This window comes from Mastigoproctus giganteus, chromosome 10, assembly GCF_048544385.1.
Source record: "Mastigoproctus giganteus isolate SK-2022 chromosome 10, ASM4854438v1, whole genome shotgun sequence".
NCBI lineage: Eukaryota > Metazoa > Arthropoda > Arachnida > Uropygi > Thelyphonidae > Mastigoproctus > Mastigoproctus giganteus.
This window is the reverse complement of record NC_143584.1, coordinates 193,937,814-193,955,829: the sequence shown is the minus strand read 5'-3', so window position 1 is coordinate 193,955,829 and position 18,016 is coordinate 193,937,814. Positions and strand designations below refer to the sequence as shown.

Genomic DNA, 18,016 nt, shown 5'->3' with positions numbered 1-18,016 from the left:
AGAAATATAGAAATATACAGATCTTGATGGCATTTCTCCACTTGTTCTCGAAACTTATGCTCCTGACCTTGCTCCTGTTCTGTCTTGCCTCTTTACACTTACTTGTTCCTCTGGTTTTGCTTTCTGCTTGACATTTTGTTCATATTCAGCAAGCCTTCCTAAAAGGGGGTAACAAATTCCTCCCTTCCATTTATTGCCCGATTGCACTTACCTCTACTCTTTCCAAACTGATGGAGAAATACATCAACCACCAACCCTTAAAACTATCTTGAAACCTACCCCATCTGATTAATGATCACCAATTTAGATTTTCAGTGTTGATCCATTGGTGATATATATTAGCTTATGTTACTCATCCTTGGACAGATTTGATAGAAAAATTTGAAACTCAAGAAGTTAGTTACTCTTGATGTTTCTAAGGCTTTTGTTTATGTAGAAGTGGAGGGATTAGCAAATTAGTAAAAAAAAAAAAAAAAGGGTGAATAGAAATATTATATTTATATTTTAGACCAAGATCGAAATGCGATCGGAATCGATTCATTAGTGAAACCTGATTGCATATTATTTTGTTATATTTATATGATTACTTTTTAAAATAGACTGCATCTGGTAGTGTGATCTTGTTCATTCTTGTGGTGGTGGTACAACTATACATTCCACTTTGAGAAATCTTACCCTGCACAACAGCCTTAACTTCTCAAACAATCACCATTTCTATAAATGCTGATCTCCGGGTAATTCTCCAATGGGGTGAAAAAAATTTAGTTAACTTCAATCTTTTTAAAGCTCAGTTATGTTTTATTTCTTATAAAAGAGAACTGCACCTATGCTCATCTTCGATTGACACTCAGATTTCTAGACAAGATCATATCTCTATTAGAGATTACCTGACTTCTTATCTCTCTTGGCATAGCATTAGTATTAGTTCCTCTGCATCAAAAAATTGGTTTTGTTTTCACCCTTGCAATTACATTTCTTCCAAATAACTGCTCATTCTGCACAAATCTGAGATCCCTCTATTGTCAAATATTGTTTCCACATCTGGAGTGGTACCCCCAAAACTTCTCAAGTTTTCTTGACTTCAATCAAAAGAGGGCAGTCAGATTAATCTATGATCCATCTCTTACAAAGTGTTTTCTCTCTCTGTCTCATAGACATTCAGTTTCTGCTGCATGCCTGTACTATAAATACTGCAGTGGGCATTGTTCTGAATTGACATCTGTAATTCCCCCGCTCTCTTACGAACCAATCAATATGCTACAAGTAGTTGGTATCCATTCACTATCCAACTCTAAACTCAGAGAGCCAACTTTTCCTCATGTATTTCCTCTACTCCTGTGTTTTTTTTTTTTTTTTTAACCTTCCTTCATATATATTTCTCAAAAATTACAATCTACAGAAATTAAAGTCTAATATCTACAAGCATCTTCTGTCTTCTTAGCTTCGACCAATAAGTGGTTTGACTTGGCACATTATGTCCTAAGCTCAAAAAATCAAATAAGCAGCCAATCCATAAATGGCCAAGAACTACAGGTTCTAACGCCTTTTGCATTTGGGATTTTCATTTTAAAAAAATAATAATAAAACAAAATAAAAAATGTTTGTTATACCAGCAGTTTTTAAATCTTCCACTTCCATTTTGAAATTGATTACTATAGTATAGCAGACTAAGCCAGAAGGATGATTCTGGCTTAGTCATAAGCATTTCTACTGCCAGGATTGTGAAGAGCCTGAAATGAGATGATTTTCTTTTGTACAGTGAGCAAATAATTTATTGCTGCATCTGACACAAGTTCCAAGTAGTACAAATTTCACTAATGGGCAACAATGAGTTGTAGCTTTAAAAAGTTTTGTTTTAAAATTTTTTTGCAGACAAGTATTCTGTACTTTTAATATCTTCAGGAAAATAGATGAAGTAGTAGATATTTTGCAGGCATCAGTTTTGTCAGTTTAATTTAAGAACCTACCAGATGCTATTATGAAAAAAAATTTGTGTGTGCGGTAGTCAGGGTATCTGATTTAGGTTCACAAGGGTCATTCAAAATAAAACCACAAATAAACCATAATGCTTAGTATGCAGAAGTTGGTGATAATCTTGTATCGGTTTGATTGAAGATTGCTAGCAACATTGAGCAATCACTTGGCGCCCTCTGCTAGCATTATTTTTAAACTGAGTTTTCAGGGTACAGTCAGTCCTCGTATAGCATGATAGTTGTGTTCCTAGAAACCCTCGTGCAATATAAACAACAGGCCTTATGGGAAAAATAGGGTTAGGTGCCAACCACCCAAGATTGAACACACATTTGTAACCAAAACATTACCAAACACAATAAATAATCCTAATAAAATACTTACTAAAATACATAAGTATTTTATTACAACTATTACGTGATAAAATATTGCTAATGCTTTTGCTTCTATTGTAAGCAAACTTGTTCTTTGTTTGATTTTCTATCCAAACAGATAACAGCCATTTCATCTCTTCCAATTCTTTGTGTCTTGATCTAATAGATTTTAATTACACTTTGAGTTGTTCCTGCAATGAAAGTTGTTTTTATTTTCTCTACATTCTTTCTAATTCTTGGCATTGCCTCATTTAGGCCTGTAGCATGTGCAATATCACATGGTCTTTCATTTTGCTCAAAGCGTTTCACAATTTCATATTTTTTTCTCTATCGATAGAGATGGACTGGTCATAAGCCTTACTGGGGAAACCCCAGTGGGCCGGAGGCCAGTGTGATTTTGGCCATAAACTCTAGTATGAGGCCACTACAGATTTTCCCTGGTAAGAGTTTTTTTTACCCAGTCCACCTCTGTTTATCGATATTGCTTTTCTTTTTCTCTCTGAATCTGTAGTATCTTCACCAGGATTCTTCCTTTTTACTCATTTTTAAGGAATACAGCACAATTACAAAATGAGGAGTCATGTTTGATACACATAACCAAAGCTTCGCATGTGTAGAAACTGAATAAACAACACCATTTTTTTTACTAAAGCAGATTTCTGGGGGTTACTGCCATAAAACAATAAAAACAATTTCCAGTTGCATTTCTGCTAGTGGAATCTGTTATAAACTGGTAGTAAACGCGATCTAATTGCATTTGTGATAATACTGATAGCTGGAATTGTGTGGGTTTTTACGTTATTATGGTGAAATGTTTCCCCTTCACTGATATAAAAAACATAAATACATTTTCAGAATATTCTCTTCATTCCTATCGTGTTGTGTTCAGTTGGGGTGATTTCGCGTTCAACTGCTATTTCTTGTAAACACAAAGGCAAATTGTGCATAAGCGAATTCGGTTCGTGCTATATACGATATCGTTCCCCTATTTATAAATAGTGTATGATCAAATTTATGTAGTGTAAACACTTGTTATACGAGGACTGACTGTACTGGCATCCTTGCAATCGTGCAATGAGGTATAGTGCAGTATGTAATCTGATTTTTGAATTTGGAATAAAACCTGATGGCACTTATGTAGGATGTTGGCTCAAAATGGCAGTTGTCAATCAGTTTAAAAATGGTATTGAAAGTGTTGAGGATTCTCCTAGGGCAGTGATGTCCAACCTATGGCCCACAGGCCAGATCCGGCCTGGGAATAATTTTTATAAGGCCCGTGCGGAAAGTAAACTAAAACAGCATCGATCTCCACTGCATGTACAGGTATCCAAGCACCCATCTCAACTGTATTAAACATGTACATGTGGTTCAGTGCAGTTATATGCACGCTAAATACAGTTATGTATTTTGATATAGCTTGTTCATTGCATTGAATTAATTATTAATTTATATTGAATTTAAAAAAAAAATAATTCTTAAAAATGTTCCAAAAGGGGAAAATCGATTTGGAGTATTGTGTTTTTGATCTAAGGTGGACTGAAGACCATTTCTTTGTTGATTACCACGAAAAAGCAGTGTGTCTAGTGTGTCAGAAGACTGAGAGTTTTTAAAGAATATAACACTGATTCCAATCATAAATCTTATGATCAACATAAAGGAGTGCTGAGAAAAGAAAAGTGCTCAAAGTTACAAAACAAAATAAGAAAATAACAAAACATACTGAAAACGTATTGGTCAAGAAATTTATCTGCTGTACATGCCAGTTATCAAGTTGCACATTTGATTGCTTTTGAAAGTAAACCGTTCAATGATGGTGAATTTCTTAAGTGTTGTTTGTTAAAAGTTGTGGAAGAAATTTGTCCGGAGAAATGAACAATGATACCAGACATTAGTTTGGCTCGACAATTATGCAAAGAGTAGAAGATATTGGAAAAAATTTGTTCGAACAACTTTTGGAAAACATAAAACAAATGAAATATTTTAGTGTAGCACCTGATGACAATACTGATAAATGACACACAGCCCAACTCTTCATCTTCATATGTGGAATTAATGATAATTTTGTACCAGTTGAAAATTTAGCTGATCTACAGAGTATGCACGGAACAACTACAGGTGAAAATCTTTGCTAATCTATCAAAAAGTTAGGATTAAATATTAAAAACCTAGTAGGAGTCACAACTGGCAGTGCAAAAAATATGATTGGTAAAAACATTGGGCTTATGTGTAGAATAACTAAGAAAATTATAGATATCAGAGCTGAAACTCCGATTGGAATTCACTGCATTGTGCATCAAGAAGTTCTTTATAGGAAAGTATTGGATCTCCAACATGTTACGAATGTGGTTATTTCAACTGTAAATTTTACAAAAAATCAAATGACCTTAATGTGGCTGTTGAAACATCACCGAATGTTTCAACACAGAAAAAGGGAAACCAATAAAACAACTATCAAGTATGGAGTGGCTGTTTGATCTTGCAATTCATACATACATTTCTAGTCATTTAAATACTCTTAATTTAAAACTACAAGGGAAAGGAAAATTGGTCTGATTTGTTTGGTGACATCAAATCATTTCAGAATAAGTTGTTATTGTTTAAATTCCAGTTGAGCAAGACAATTTAGTTCACTATGAATGTTGTACTGAGCTAAAGGAGAAACACATTTCCAAAGAATCGTTGCCTTTCGTTGTTACAATTACTTTTTGACAAGTTTGAAAGTCGATTTTCTGATATAAAATTCCATGAAAAAACAAGTTTTTGTTTGAGAACCTATTGACTTTTATGGCTGAAAACTACAATCCCAGATTGCAACTTGAAATTATTGATCTTCAAGCCAAAATATGATTCAAAAATAAGTATACAGACTGCAAAAATAAACTATTTGAATTCTACAAGGCTTTCCCACCTGAAGATTTTCCGCTAATAAAAGAAGATGCAATAAAGATGACTACTTTGTTCGAATCAACGTATGTCTGCAAGCAGATTTTGTTCACTCTTAAAATCAAATAAATGTTTAAAAAGAAACAATAACAGATGAATTTTTTTTTTTTTTTTTTTTATGAAAACCCCAAACACGAGAAGTATTAGAACAATAGTACCGTGCATGGGTTGGAGGTTGAGAAGAAGAAAAAAGAAGATATTTGTTGACATTAGACTTGAACTTCTATAGACTTTCAGGAAATACGTATGAAGGAAGTTTGTTCGAGAAAATGGAAGTTGAATGAATAAACGAGGAAGATGAAAAGTTGGTTCTGTGAGTTTGAAGTTGGACAGTAAATGGATGTTGGTTGGTGGCGGCACGTGTTCAGACTGTTTTGAAAGAGAGAATGGGAATTATAGAAACAAATTCAGAAGAACAGTGCCCATGAAAGTATCTGTAAAAAAAGCATGCAGCAGAAACAGTACATCTATGAGACAGCGAGTGGAGAGAGAGACTGTTAGAGATGAGTCATTATTTAACCTAACTGCCCTCTTCTGAATGGCATCTAGAAACCTGAAAGAGGTTTTGGGGGCATCGCCCAGATGTGGGAACAATATTCTATTCCATGGTAGGGCAAATTTGCAATTTGTACAGAGTGAACAACTGTTTGGAAGAAAAGTAACGCAGAGAGTGAAAGAAAAAAACCAAGTTTTTTAGATGCAGAGGAAGCAATATTTGTAATGTCTTTATGCAATGAGAGGTTAGATATCAGGATAATCCCCAAAAGAGATATATCATCTTGCTTAGAAATCGGAGTGTCACCAAAGATAAGCATAGGACCAGAAAAATCCTTTTTGCCAGATATGAGACTGGACTGAGTTTTAGAAGGATTGAAATCAAGTAAGTTGTCTTTGCCCTACTGGAGAATTACCTGGAGATCACCATTTAAGGAATTGATTGTGGGTATTCGAGAAGTTGAGCAGGGCAAGGTTTCTCAAACTGGAAAATAGAATGCAATGTGCTATCATCAGCAAAACTATGGATAGGATTTCCGATCAATGAAAGAAAGTCATTAATATACAAGAGGAAAAGAAAGGCATGACCTGACCATTGCCTTATACAGAGGGACAATCACCTCCTTTTCCCTGCCAGCAAAATTCCTATATATCATTGACAAAACCCCATGACCTGCCCTTGCAGCCTGTCTGCATTGCTCAGAAAACTTCATATCTGACTGCACAATTACTCCCAGGTCTTTTTCATTTTCTACCACCTTAAGTGTAGTACCACTTAAGGTGGTACTACACTTAAGTACATACATTTCATTGAGCCTTGGATGTTTTATCTTGTTCTACCCCTTCTCTTCTCCTCTTGGCTTGAATGGGGATGAGGATTTGATCAAGGGTGGACTCTCTCTCTCTCTCTCTCTCTCTCTCTCTATTTTTCAAGATAGCCTTGAAGTGATGCATAGTAGTGTTGTTAAACAAGTCTGTCATTCTAGTTACAACAGCAGTGTTGGGGTGCCAATTTCTTTAGTGGCAGCTGTTGGCATCGGAGAGAATTTCCTTTTCTCTCTCTTTTGCTTCCTGTTCGCTGAGTGTTTTGAGTTCTTCCATGGTTGGTTTGTCATCGTGATCCTCCACAAGCTCTTCCACATCAGCCTCATCAGCTTCTCCTATGTCGAGGTTCTCTGCCGTCGAAATGATTTCTTGCATGGCCGCAGCTGCCTCTGATTCTTCAGCAGCTTGGACTGCACTGTTGTCATCCCGAAAAAAAGAAGAAACGAGTTTCTTCCATGATGCACGAAGGGTCCTCTGTGTCACTCCCTCCCAGGCAGTTTTAATAAAGGAAGTGGCATGAAGAATATTGAACTCAGTCTTCCAGAACTCCTTCATTGTCTTATCGGAAGAATGAGTCACGTCGAAAAGCTGTGAAAACAAAGCCTTGGTGTAAAGTTTTTTTAAAACAGGCAATTACTTCTTGATCCATGGGTTGGATCAGTGATGTGGTGTTTGGAGGCAAAAACTGGATTTTGGTGAAATCAAAGTCAATTTCAAGAATGTTCGCCAAGTCTTGCGGGTGGGCACTAGCATTGTCAAGAATCAGCAGTGCTTTTAAAGGTAAATTGTTGTCAATGAGGAATTTTTTTATGCTCGGGGCAAACTCCTCAAAAATCCAATCTTTGAAGACTTTCTGGTCTACTCAGGCTTTTGCATTGGATCTCCACATCACTGGCAGTTTGGGCTTGATTTTCTTCCCAAAGCACCAAGGATTTTTAGAGTGGTAAACGAGAAGTGGCTTTACTTTAAAGTCTCCGCTTGCATTTGCTGCCAATAACAAAGTAAGCCTATCTTTCATAGGCTTATGCCCTGGGAGCATCACTTTTTCTTGTGCAATATATGTTCGATTTGGTAAGCGCTTCCTTCATGATTAAATCTTCAAATTTTTTCACAAACTCTTCTGCAGCCTTTTTATTTGCACTAGCTGCTTCCCCATGTCTGAGAACACTATGGATACCTGTTCTACCTTTGAATCTGTGAAACCACCCACAACTTGCCTTTTCATCAGTTTGATCTGAGATATGTCCTGGAATTTTCTTCTGCAATTCTTCAAAAATTAACCTAGCCTTCTCACAGATCATTGCCTGTGTTACTGGATCTCCTTTCATCTGTCTTTCTCTAATCCAGGTAAGAAGCAGCTTTTCCATTTCTTCATTGATTAAAGATCTGTTTCTGTCAGAAATTTTCATTGCTCCAGCGAACACCTTTGTTGCCAAAAAGGTGTTCGCTGGAGCAAAGCTTTGTCTTTGTTGCCAAAAAGTTGCCACAGTTGACCTAGGGATGCCATACTCTTGAGCTACATCTGTAATTGTTCTACCTTTCTGCACTTTATCTATAATTTCTTTCTTCTTTTCTTTGCTCAACCAAGTGTTTCTTTCCTGAATTATTCCGCTGTTCACTTCTCTTTGGACCCATTATCAAATTTCACTCAAAAAAGTAAATAACTGCCAAAGCACAAAATTTTTTACTTTATGAGAAATGCAGAATTATAAATTAGCACAAACAACTCGAGCAAACATGAACTCAGACTACGATCATTAACGAGATAATGTCTCATAACTGAGGAAGAACTGACGGCATACTTGTAGCTATCTTTGAGGGCGGCTAACGTAGCTGAACGATTGTAGGATCTATTCCCGCTTTATCATTGGTTAAATGTTACTCCTGCTCTTTAATACTATTGGTTAAAATGTATGAAGCAACCGTCACTATTTAGTGCTATTTAGTAACGTTAAACGTAGCTATGTGTCCAGCAAAGAATTCTGTCGTGCAATATCATGTAGCATTTGCGCCGGCTCACGAAATCAGACTGTCAAATTGCGAGGCACCACTGTAACATGAAAATAGAAACTTCCTTTTACAAGTAACAAGATATAGAAAATGTGACAATTTTTTCTCCAATCACTGTGCAGCCCACAAAACAGATCTAACTTTGAATACGGTCCCCATACGGGAAAAGGTTGGACACCACTGTCCTAGGGCAATCACAGTGTGTTGTGACACTATAAGTTATAGTGTAATTGAAAGAAATCATACAATAGGAAACTATCATATTAGCATTGAAAAAATTGCCATGCCATGAAAGATGTAGAGTTGTTATTAGCAAGAGGTTTCAGTTTTAAAAAGCGTGTCCGTGATGGAGTCCTTGGCTTTTAATACAAGAACTGCAGAAAAAACAATATTTGTTTCCTTGGGTGATACTGAAGATAAAGGATTTGCCTTCTTAAAAAAAAAAAAAAATAGTAACTGGAGATTGAATCCTGGGTGTTCTATTACATGCCAGGAAGTAAACAAGTTCAGAGTGGCACCATATAGGCTTACCTAAACCAAAAAAAGTCTTTAGCTATGTATAAGTTGGGGAACTCTTACTCACTATATTCTAGAATCATAAAGGAGTGGTTGTGGAACATTATCTGGAGAAAGATGAATAAAAGTGAAGAGTGACAAATACTGTGATGTTATTCTGAACCATTTAATGCCAGCAATTTGAATGAACTATGGTTTGCTGTCTTTAGGCCTGTAGTTTGATAACATCTGCCATCACATGCTGCCTTTTCTGCAGTGACTCAGTTACAGGAGATGAAGTTTGAAGTACTACCCCATCCTCCATATTCGCCAGACTTAACTTCATATAATCACCACATTTTTTAGAGACTAAAAGATTCACTAAGAGTACTCATTTCTCTTCTTATAAAGATGCACAGTTTTGTGCATGATAATTCATTGGAAAATAGTTCAGTGCACAGTTTGAGGTATGACAATTCGTCCCCTGTACAATTTCGTGTACTAATCGGTTTGTGCACTAGACATTGGTGTACAATGACATATTGCCATATGAAAAAACTTGATGGCCATGACAATTTGCACTCAATGCAAGAAATGGAAACTAGAAATGGAAACTTTTTACATTCTATATAGTTAATTTACTAAATGGTAATTTAGTGATCATGGCAGTTCTGATGTATGTGACAAATTGGTGACAATTTGAATTCTATGCAAGAATTCTGTATATGACAAAGCTAGACCAAAAAACAAACTTTTAACATGCTGTATAGTTAAATGGAAGGGGGGGGATCTATGTTATTGTTCATCATTGTGAGAGCATTAATTAATCAAGATTACACTATTATATCATGTGGTAGAGTTAAGTACTTTATTATTAAAATGCTACAATTGGAATGATTGAAATACCCCAATGCTGAACACTTAAACAATTCTGGCTTTGTTTTGGGAATTTATTGTTTCTCCGTCTCAGGTCTGTGGGGTTAGAACATTGGTTTGAGGTAGTTTTCTAAAAAAAAGTTTTACAGAATTCTATTAATAATCTAATTGTGTTAATTAATTAATTAAAGTTATAGAAGTTACTGATAGAGGTTGCTTCCTTTCAACTGGAGATTACAGAATAATTCCTTTGGTGGGAGGAACCAAACTTTGTGTTACAGAATAAAAGAATTATTCTGTAACCCAAAGTTGAAACCAAGCAGCTGTAATCCTATTGGTAACTTCTACTTTTTAAAATTATTTCTATTTATTAATCCTATTGGTAACCTACTTTTTTAAAATTATTTCTATTAATAATCTAATTATGTTAACATAATTAGATTATTAATAGAATTTTTAAAACTTTCTAGAAAATTGTATCTCAAACCAATATTCTAACCCCACAGGCCTTGAAGATGGTAAATAGTGAGTTAAAACTTAGCCGGAATTGTTGAAGTGTTTGGCATTGATGTTTATATCATTCAAATTGTAGCATTTCGATAATAAGATTACTTAAATCTATCATGTGATATAATAGTGTAATCTCAATTATCTCACAATGCTGTATAGTTAAATTACTAAATAATAATTCAGCGATTACGGCAGTTCACAAAGGGCGCCTCCGTAGCCAGGTGGGAAGGGGCAACAGTGCGTAGCACAGGTTTCTTGATTAGACCGGGGTTCGAGCCCGTCACCACCAAATACAGAGGATGTGGAAAGGTCAGGGAATGACCACCGCATATTCTCGTAGCAATATGGCCTTAGTTGCTAATGCTCCTTAAAACCAAAAAACAACAACGGCAGTTCACGTTTTTTTTTTTTTTTTTTTTTTATGGACTTTACTAGCCACCTCCGTTTTCAAGTGCATTGGTAAATATGTGTTCTATTGTTTTCACCATGTCCATCTGTCTGCATGTAATAATTTGATTTCTAGTATGGATGGGTTTTCATAAAATTTTATATTTAGCTCTTTTCAGAAGATTTGTGAGGCCCTCCCAAATTTCATTAAAATTGAAGAATAGAAATTCAGAGATTATTTCTTTATCCATCCATCTGCATGTATATTTTTCCCTTTTTGAAAGATTTGTCGAGCTTTCTCAAATTTCATTAAAATCAGATCAATAGAAATCTGGATCCACAAACAAAAGGAACCCCCTAAAACCACCATGCACCTATTATCTTAAGTGTGACTGCCATCCATATTGTAAAGTTATTACAGTATGAAAGGACAGTTAGTAATGCTGAAGATGACATGCACATTCTCACTTTCCAGCCTACCTATGAGTAATATTGGGTTTGAATATCTTTTATACAAAATTGATTAAAAAATATATTATTTTCTAAATTTCTCTTGGTTTCCTAAACTTCTTACTTCATTGATTTTCTTAATTACTGATCTGTATGTGATACACCAAATTAGTATTAGTAGTGGCAAATGATGCAAGAAAGCAAGCAAGCTTGTACAGCATCAGCCAAAAAAAAAAAAAAATATATATATATATATATATATATAAAATATGAAAACGAAGAAGTGGAAGGAAAAAAAAAGAGGAAAAAACAAGGAAAAACAGTACATGTACCTGAATGTGCAAAACAGCAAAACAGGATACATGTATATAAATAAGTGTCACCAATGAAAGTAAAATAAAAATAAATATAGATGGAGAAGTTATTAAACACAAAATGCTGAGCCTAGTTGAAGAAAAAAGAGAAAAAGAATGTTAAGAACCTATATAAAAAAAAATAATAATAAATAAATAATAAGTAGAATTAAATCTGAATTAATGCCGAATTAACAGGCCAATCATATGTACAAAAGCTGAAAGAAAAAGAGGGGAGGGTTAATAGAGATAAAAATTATAAAATAAAAATTAAAGAATTAAAAATTAAAAATTGGTACATAGATCAGGTACCAAACACTGTATTTCTATGCAAACTCATGCTGATGGAGACGCTATAGAAATGAAATGGATATAAAAATTATTTTTAAAAATTTTTTTAAATCTCCAGAACCCTCCCCTCTTTTTCTTTCAGCTTTTGTACATATGATTGGCCTGTTAATTTGGCATTAATTCAGATTTAATTCTACTTATTATTTATTATTATTATTATTTTTTTTTATATAGGTTCTTAACATTCTTTTTCTCTTTTTTCTTCAACTAGGCTCGGCATTTTGCAACTTCTCCACGGCAACTTCTCCATCTATTTTTATTTTACTTTCATTGGTGACACTTATATATATATATTTTTTTTTTTTATCCTATCCATCCTCTCCAATAGTTTGTCTAGTTCTTCCTTGAATTTATTCAAGCTGTCCACTTCTACGATAACAGAGGGAAGTTTGTTCCAGCAATCATTTGCAGAACTGAAACCTTACTTGGTAAAAGCACTCCTTTGTTCCCCTCACCAGTCTCTTTGACCTTTGTACCCATTCCAGAAGTTCTACATCCTTTCTAAAATGAGGCCTCCAGACCTGTATGCAGTACTCAAGGTATGGCCTGACTATTGCCTAATACAATGGGATAATCACCTCCTTATCTCTGCTAGTAAAATTCATGTATGTCATTGACAAAGCTCCATAAGATGCCCTGGCAGCCTGTCTGCACATCTCAGAGAACTTCATATCTGACTGCACAGTTACTCCTAGGTCTTTTTCATTTTCCACTACCCTGAATGTAGTACCGCACAGTTGTTACATTACTCTGGGATTACTCTTATCCATATGTGTAGTACCTTGCATTTGTCAAAGTTAACCTTCAATTCCCATTTCTCAGCCCATCTGCCTAATTTTTCTAGCTCCTGTTGCAGTAGCATAGTGCCATTACTGCTGTTAACCACCCTGCCAACTTTTGTATCATCTGCAAACTTAGACATTAGGCCTGCTGTATCTTCATCAGTATCATTAATAAATACAAAAAAACAGCAGTAGGTCCAGCACCGAACTCTGATCGTTGTAGCCATCAATTGGCTTACATTCAATTCCTTGACTTGATCCCAGAGAGGTCAAGACAGTAGTGCACAAATTGTTTCTACACCAATGGAAATGGTTGTGCGACTGCATTAAAATGACATACATAGTTTCCTTGTTGTTTATGAAATACAACTTTTACTTAACTCTTGTAGTTTCCTTCTGGATATCATTTATATAAGGCTCTGCTATGGAAGGATCGTTAGAAGGTCAAATGAGTGTTGTTGTTGTTTGGTTTTGAGGAGCATTAGCAACTAAGGCCATATTGCTCCTGGGATACGCGGTGGCCATTCCCTGACCTTTCCGCATCCTCCCTATTTTTGGTGGTCACGGGCTTGAACCGTGGTCTAATCAAGAAGTGTGTGCTATGCACTGCTGCTCCTGCCCACCTGGCTATGGAGGTGCCTCAAATGAGAGACCCTGGAATTCTCACTTTGAAATGGGATACAAAAATTGGAGAACACAAATAGAAATTGTTGGGGGAAAACTAACAAATTGAACCTCAATTTACATTTAACCATCATGCTGTCAGCCACTGGAATAAATTGAATCCCTTGATAAGTACTTTGTGGAGGTGGAAGAGTATGATAAGAGTGAATAAATGACAGTGTTCCAGGTCATCCAGACAACCTTGATGAGATGTATTAGTGATGGATAGTGAGGCAGAATGATGAAGTCCACTTCTCCTTAATACAAAATCAATCTTACAATCCATAGAGCAGAATGTGATTACTATTTTTCAAGAAATACTATCATATATAATTCACTAAATACTTGGAGGCAAAGAGAGAAAATTCCAGTTTAAAAGAATTTATTATCTTTATTCACTATATGATGCAGAAATTGAATATTTTCATTTTAATTCAGAATTTTGAATTTATCTGCTTCATGTTGCAGAAACTGCTACATATTTTGTCACCCAGTGTAACTTGTTATTACTCTTAGTAAATTTATGATTTGTGTTCATATTTTATTAGCAAAATAGCAGATGAGGTTGCCCAAGAAAAGATATTTAGTAAGTCACATTCTCTCATTTTAAGGTCATCGCTACAAATTGCCTCAGTTTTATGATACAGTAATTAGCATTTCTTGTGAGGGAAGTATAATGATACTTATTGTAATGTAGTGGCACCCCATGAGTGCAGCAGTTGACAACTTAGTGACAGTTTAGCTCAAGATGACAGATGCCAAAAGGTGCCTATAATCAATATGGAATCCTGATCTAAAGGGATATTCCCCCCCCCCCCTTACAATAAATTTATAAGCATTTTTAATGTTTCATTATGTTACATCAGATTTTACTATGTGAGGAATATGAAATAATGGCTATACTCCCGTCCAAGACTAGAGTTAACCTTTGTAGTAGGTGTCTGTAACATGGCTGTTAAATATGGATATATTTAAATAGTTCTAGTGTTTTCTTTAACTAGTTGATAACATTTTCTTTACAATAATTTTTCATCAAGTTTATATAAAAAGATTGCCTCTAATCTCATTCGGTCTCTTGGTTTGTTTTCTTTAAATGAATTTTTGTTACTTCTATTTGTATTAAAATACCTGTCATCCTGAATTTAAGAGGATCCTGGAAAATATCATGTAATTCCATATTTGGACTTATTCACACATCCTTGATAATCTTAGCTGTTTCAACAACTTTTCAATAGGTTATTGAAACTTCCAGTACCATGGATGATTGATTAAAGTCAGAAAAAACTTGTCTAATAAGGTTTACATATCTTAATTATTTGGTCATTCATCTAAATACATATGTGAAACACTGAAATAATCACTTTTAGATGATTTAAAGTCTACCAATCTCACATAAGCTGGTATAATCTTATATGTTGAAAACATTTTTATAAATTTTATTCTTGTTATTAAAGCTTTATTTTCTTTCATTAAGTTAACTGAATCTGTTGTTCATTGGAACTATGTTCTGTTCTATAACAGGGTTGTCCAATAGGCAGCATGTGGGCCACAAGAGGACCGCCATTATTTTATTGTCTGCAAAGGTGTTATTACCCTTGAATTCAAAATAACAAGTTTACAAGGATGTAAACTGGTATATAAAATCCTTGTAGTACAGGGAAATACAATGTTGGTCCTTGGCCTGTTAAGATTCGGACAGCCCTGTTCTTTAATAATTTATATTAATTTAAGATTTATGTAATATTATTAACCATATGAAGACATCTCATTTACCATGTAAACTTCATTATTATAAATTACTCACCCACAGGTCTTAACTTTTCCTTTTTTGTTCTCAAATAATATGTTTGGAAACACTTATGCCTGTTCAATTTTTTGAGGTCTGCATATTATTGAGAATAAAAATAGCACTCTGGTGTGTGTGTTATTTTGTATCACATTAATGACACATAAAGGGCAGTGTTGTTTTCTCTTTGTCAGAGACTGCTAGTTTTAAAGTAACATCCGTGTAGATTATTGTTTTTATCCATTTGCAGAGCAGAAGTTATGTGATTGCTGAATTAAAAATTCAGTAATCACATCTTCTGTTCTTCTTGTTTTTGCATGTCTTTCAAGAGTCTGGTAATGTTTACACATAAGATTATCCATCCATATTTAAATGTATAATTGAACTGTCTGATCAGGCTTGAGTAGGAAGAAAAAACCTAAATTGATTTGATGTAAATTTATTTGTTCAGTAATGTTCTCTTTTCTGCTCATATTGATTTAAAATTTTATAGATTTTAAAAAACTATAACTTAGGGTTGTGTAACACAAGTTTACCCTGCCTTAAGTTATAACCAGTGACTAGTTTTGCTTGTAATATTCATATCTGTCTGTGCTTTTCAGTTTATTGTAATTGAGGCACTGGAATATTTTCATGGTTGGATTGTACATTTTAACAAATGATTTTTTTTGTGAAAATATTAGTCTGCTTTTCTAATCTTATTGCACATGTAATTTGCACTTCTTGTTCCAAAGATTAACCTTATGCATTTTCACCATATACATACCTAACTCAAAAACTTAGTATGTTTTAGTGTAGTTTAAACTGTAAGGAATTGCAAACTTCAAAAATATTCTTACTATATGAGACATGTACCTTCCCATATTTGGACCACCATTAAAAAAAAAAATTAATTAATTAAAAAATAAAATGATAATTAATAAATTATTTAGAATTTCTCTGTAGTAAAAGGCAAGGCTTTGAAGTTTTGCCACTACCACATCTGAATTCCCCTGGAAGGTTTAAGGTCATCCCCCTCTTATCTGATCTGCTGTACTCACCATAGAACGTCAACTCTCTTAACACATACATAAGTCATGGCTTCTCATTTCAGGTCAGCTGTGTTCAACATGCAATGACTACACTTCAAAACTTGGAAAGCAGATTACATCAGGTAAAGTCCCTTTTTGCATTAAGCAGGTGTTTTCAAACCTGGGACCTAGAATTAAAAATTTGTGCCCTGTTTTTCATTATAAAAGGGTTTGCATTAACCATTGTATTTAATAATGTGTACATAAAAATTTTTGACATTCATGCTTTTTATTGTTCAAACACAACCTCCATATGAAGTCAAATTGCAAAGTAATATTGTTATAATACATTAATAATTTTTTGTATAGAATAAAGTAGTTATAGTTTAAAAGCTGTTATTTAAGCTGCTATTCTCTAAGTGTTATTTTCTCTTTTACTAGCTTACACATAAAAAGAGCACTGTTTTTTATTTCCTTTTGTAAACCCACAGTTAGTAATAGGCTATCATACAGTCCTGTATGCATAGAGCCAGGTAGTGCAAGCATTGTGCAGTTTTTTCTTTAATTGTTTTCAACCCTACTAATGGTTGCTTTCACTTATTTATGAACATAATAATGAGAGAACAGTATCTTCAACATACAAAAACACTTCAGCATAAGATATTAGTATAAGCATTATTTCTTGATTCTTCTTTAAATCACAGATTTAACTTTAAATTTAGTGCTCACAGGGTTTTTTTTTTTTTTTTTTTTGTAAGGTACTAAATGATCATCTGGCTTCTGTAAAATGCCAGCACACACCACAAAAGTTAGCCTTTTTGGTTTGCTGTTCATTATTCCAGTGCCTCTTGTCTTTCTAGGATGTTTTTTTTTGTTGGAATTTTTTTTTTTTTTTTTAGAAACTCTATAGCCATGTATTAAATAGCACTTTGAGCAGAGTTTATTGTTTACATTCCATTTGAAAAGTGGCTGTCTTTTTAAAATGAACTTAGTCCAGTTTCATGCAGAACATTACACTGAAGTTATTCATAATGATGTACTGTGATGAAACTGCTCTTTCTTTAATGATGAAAGAAAGCATTGATTGTTTATGGTTTACTGCTTTCGTAATTTGGTGTATAGTGTGTGTTTCAGTACATTCAGCTTTGGTTGGCCATTCACTAATTATCATTACTGTAATGCACTTACCCATTTATACTTTCTGTACTTAGACTATACTATGTGTGCTTGTTTTCCATCATTATAATAATGACAAATTCTAATTTCAAAAGAGAAAGAAATCTGCTTACTGCTTGTGGTGGGGAAGGGGGGGGATATTTAATTTTTACAAGTAGATGCTAAAATCTGTTGTCATTCTGCTAGCTAGGAATGTTCAGGACTTCTTATTTATAAAGCTCATGACCGTTATTCCAGACGTTACATTTAAATGGTTAACCAAAATTTAAAATTCTGAAGGATTTCATAAGTAGAAGATTGCAGTTTAATACTAATCAGTCTTCAGCAAGTCAGTAATCCTTGCTTCCCCCCTCTTTTTTCTAATTATTGACAGTTTCATTTGTTTTTATCAGAATCACCTTTACCAAATAATTGGAAGTTGATCTATCTGAAGCATTTAAATTTAGTTTGTTAATAACCATTCACCAGATATGCAGTACTATTTCATTTTTTCTCTTTCTCCCTTATTCCCAAGGTTCACCATCTCTACACTAAATGCTTCATGTATGCAGCTTCTGTA

At 34.3% G+C, this 18,016-nt stretch overlaps 1 protein-coding gene across 1 annotated transcript in view; it reads left to right on the top strand.

Moving 5' to 3' along the window:
* Positions 1–18,016, top strand: part of LOC150079691 (histone lysine acetyltransferase CREBBP-like) — a 487,331-nt gene that overhangs the window by 426,337 nt on the left and 42,978 nt on the right. The window contains exon 25 of the mRNA XM_090384101.1: positions 16,365–16,424. Within this exon, the coding sequence (XP_090240227.1) occupies positions 16,365–16,424 (60 nt within the window). The remainder of the gene's footprint in view (positions 1–16,364; positions 16,425–18,016) is intronic.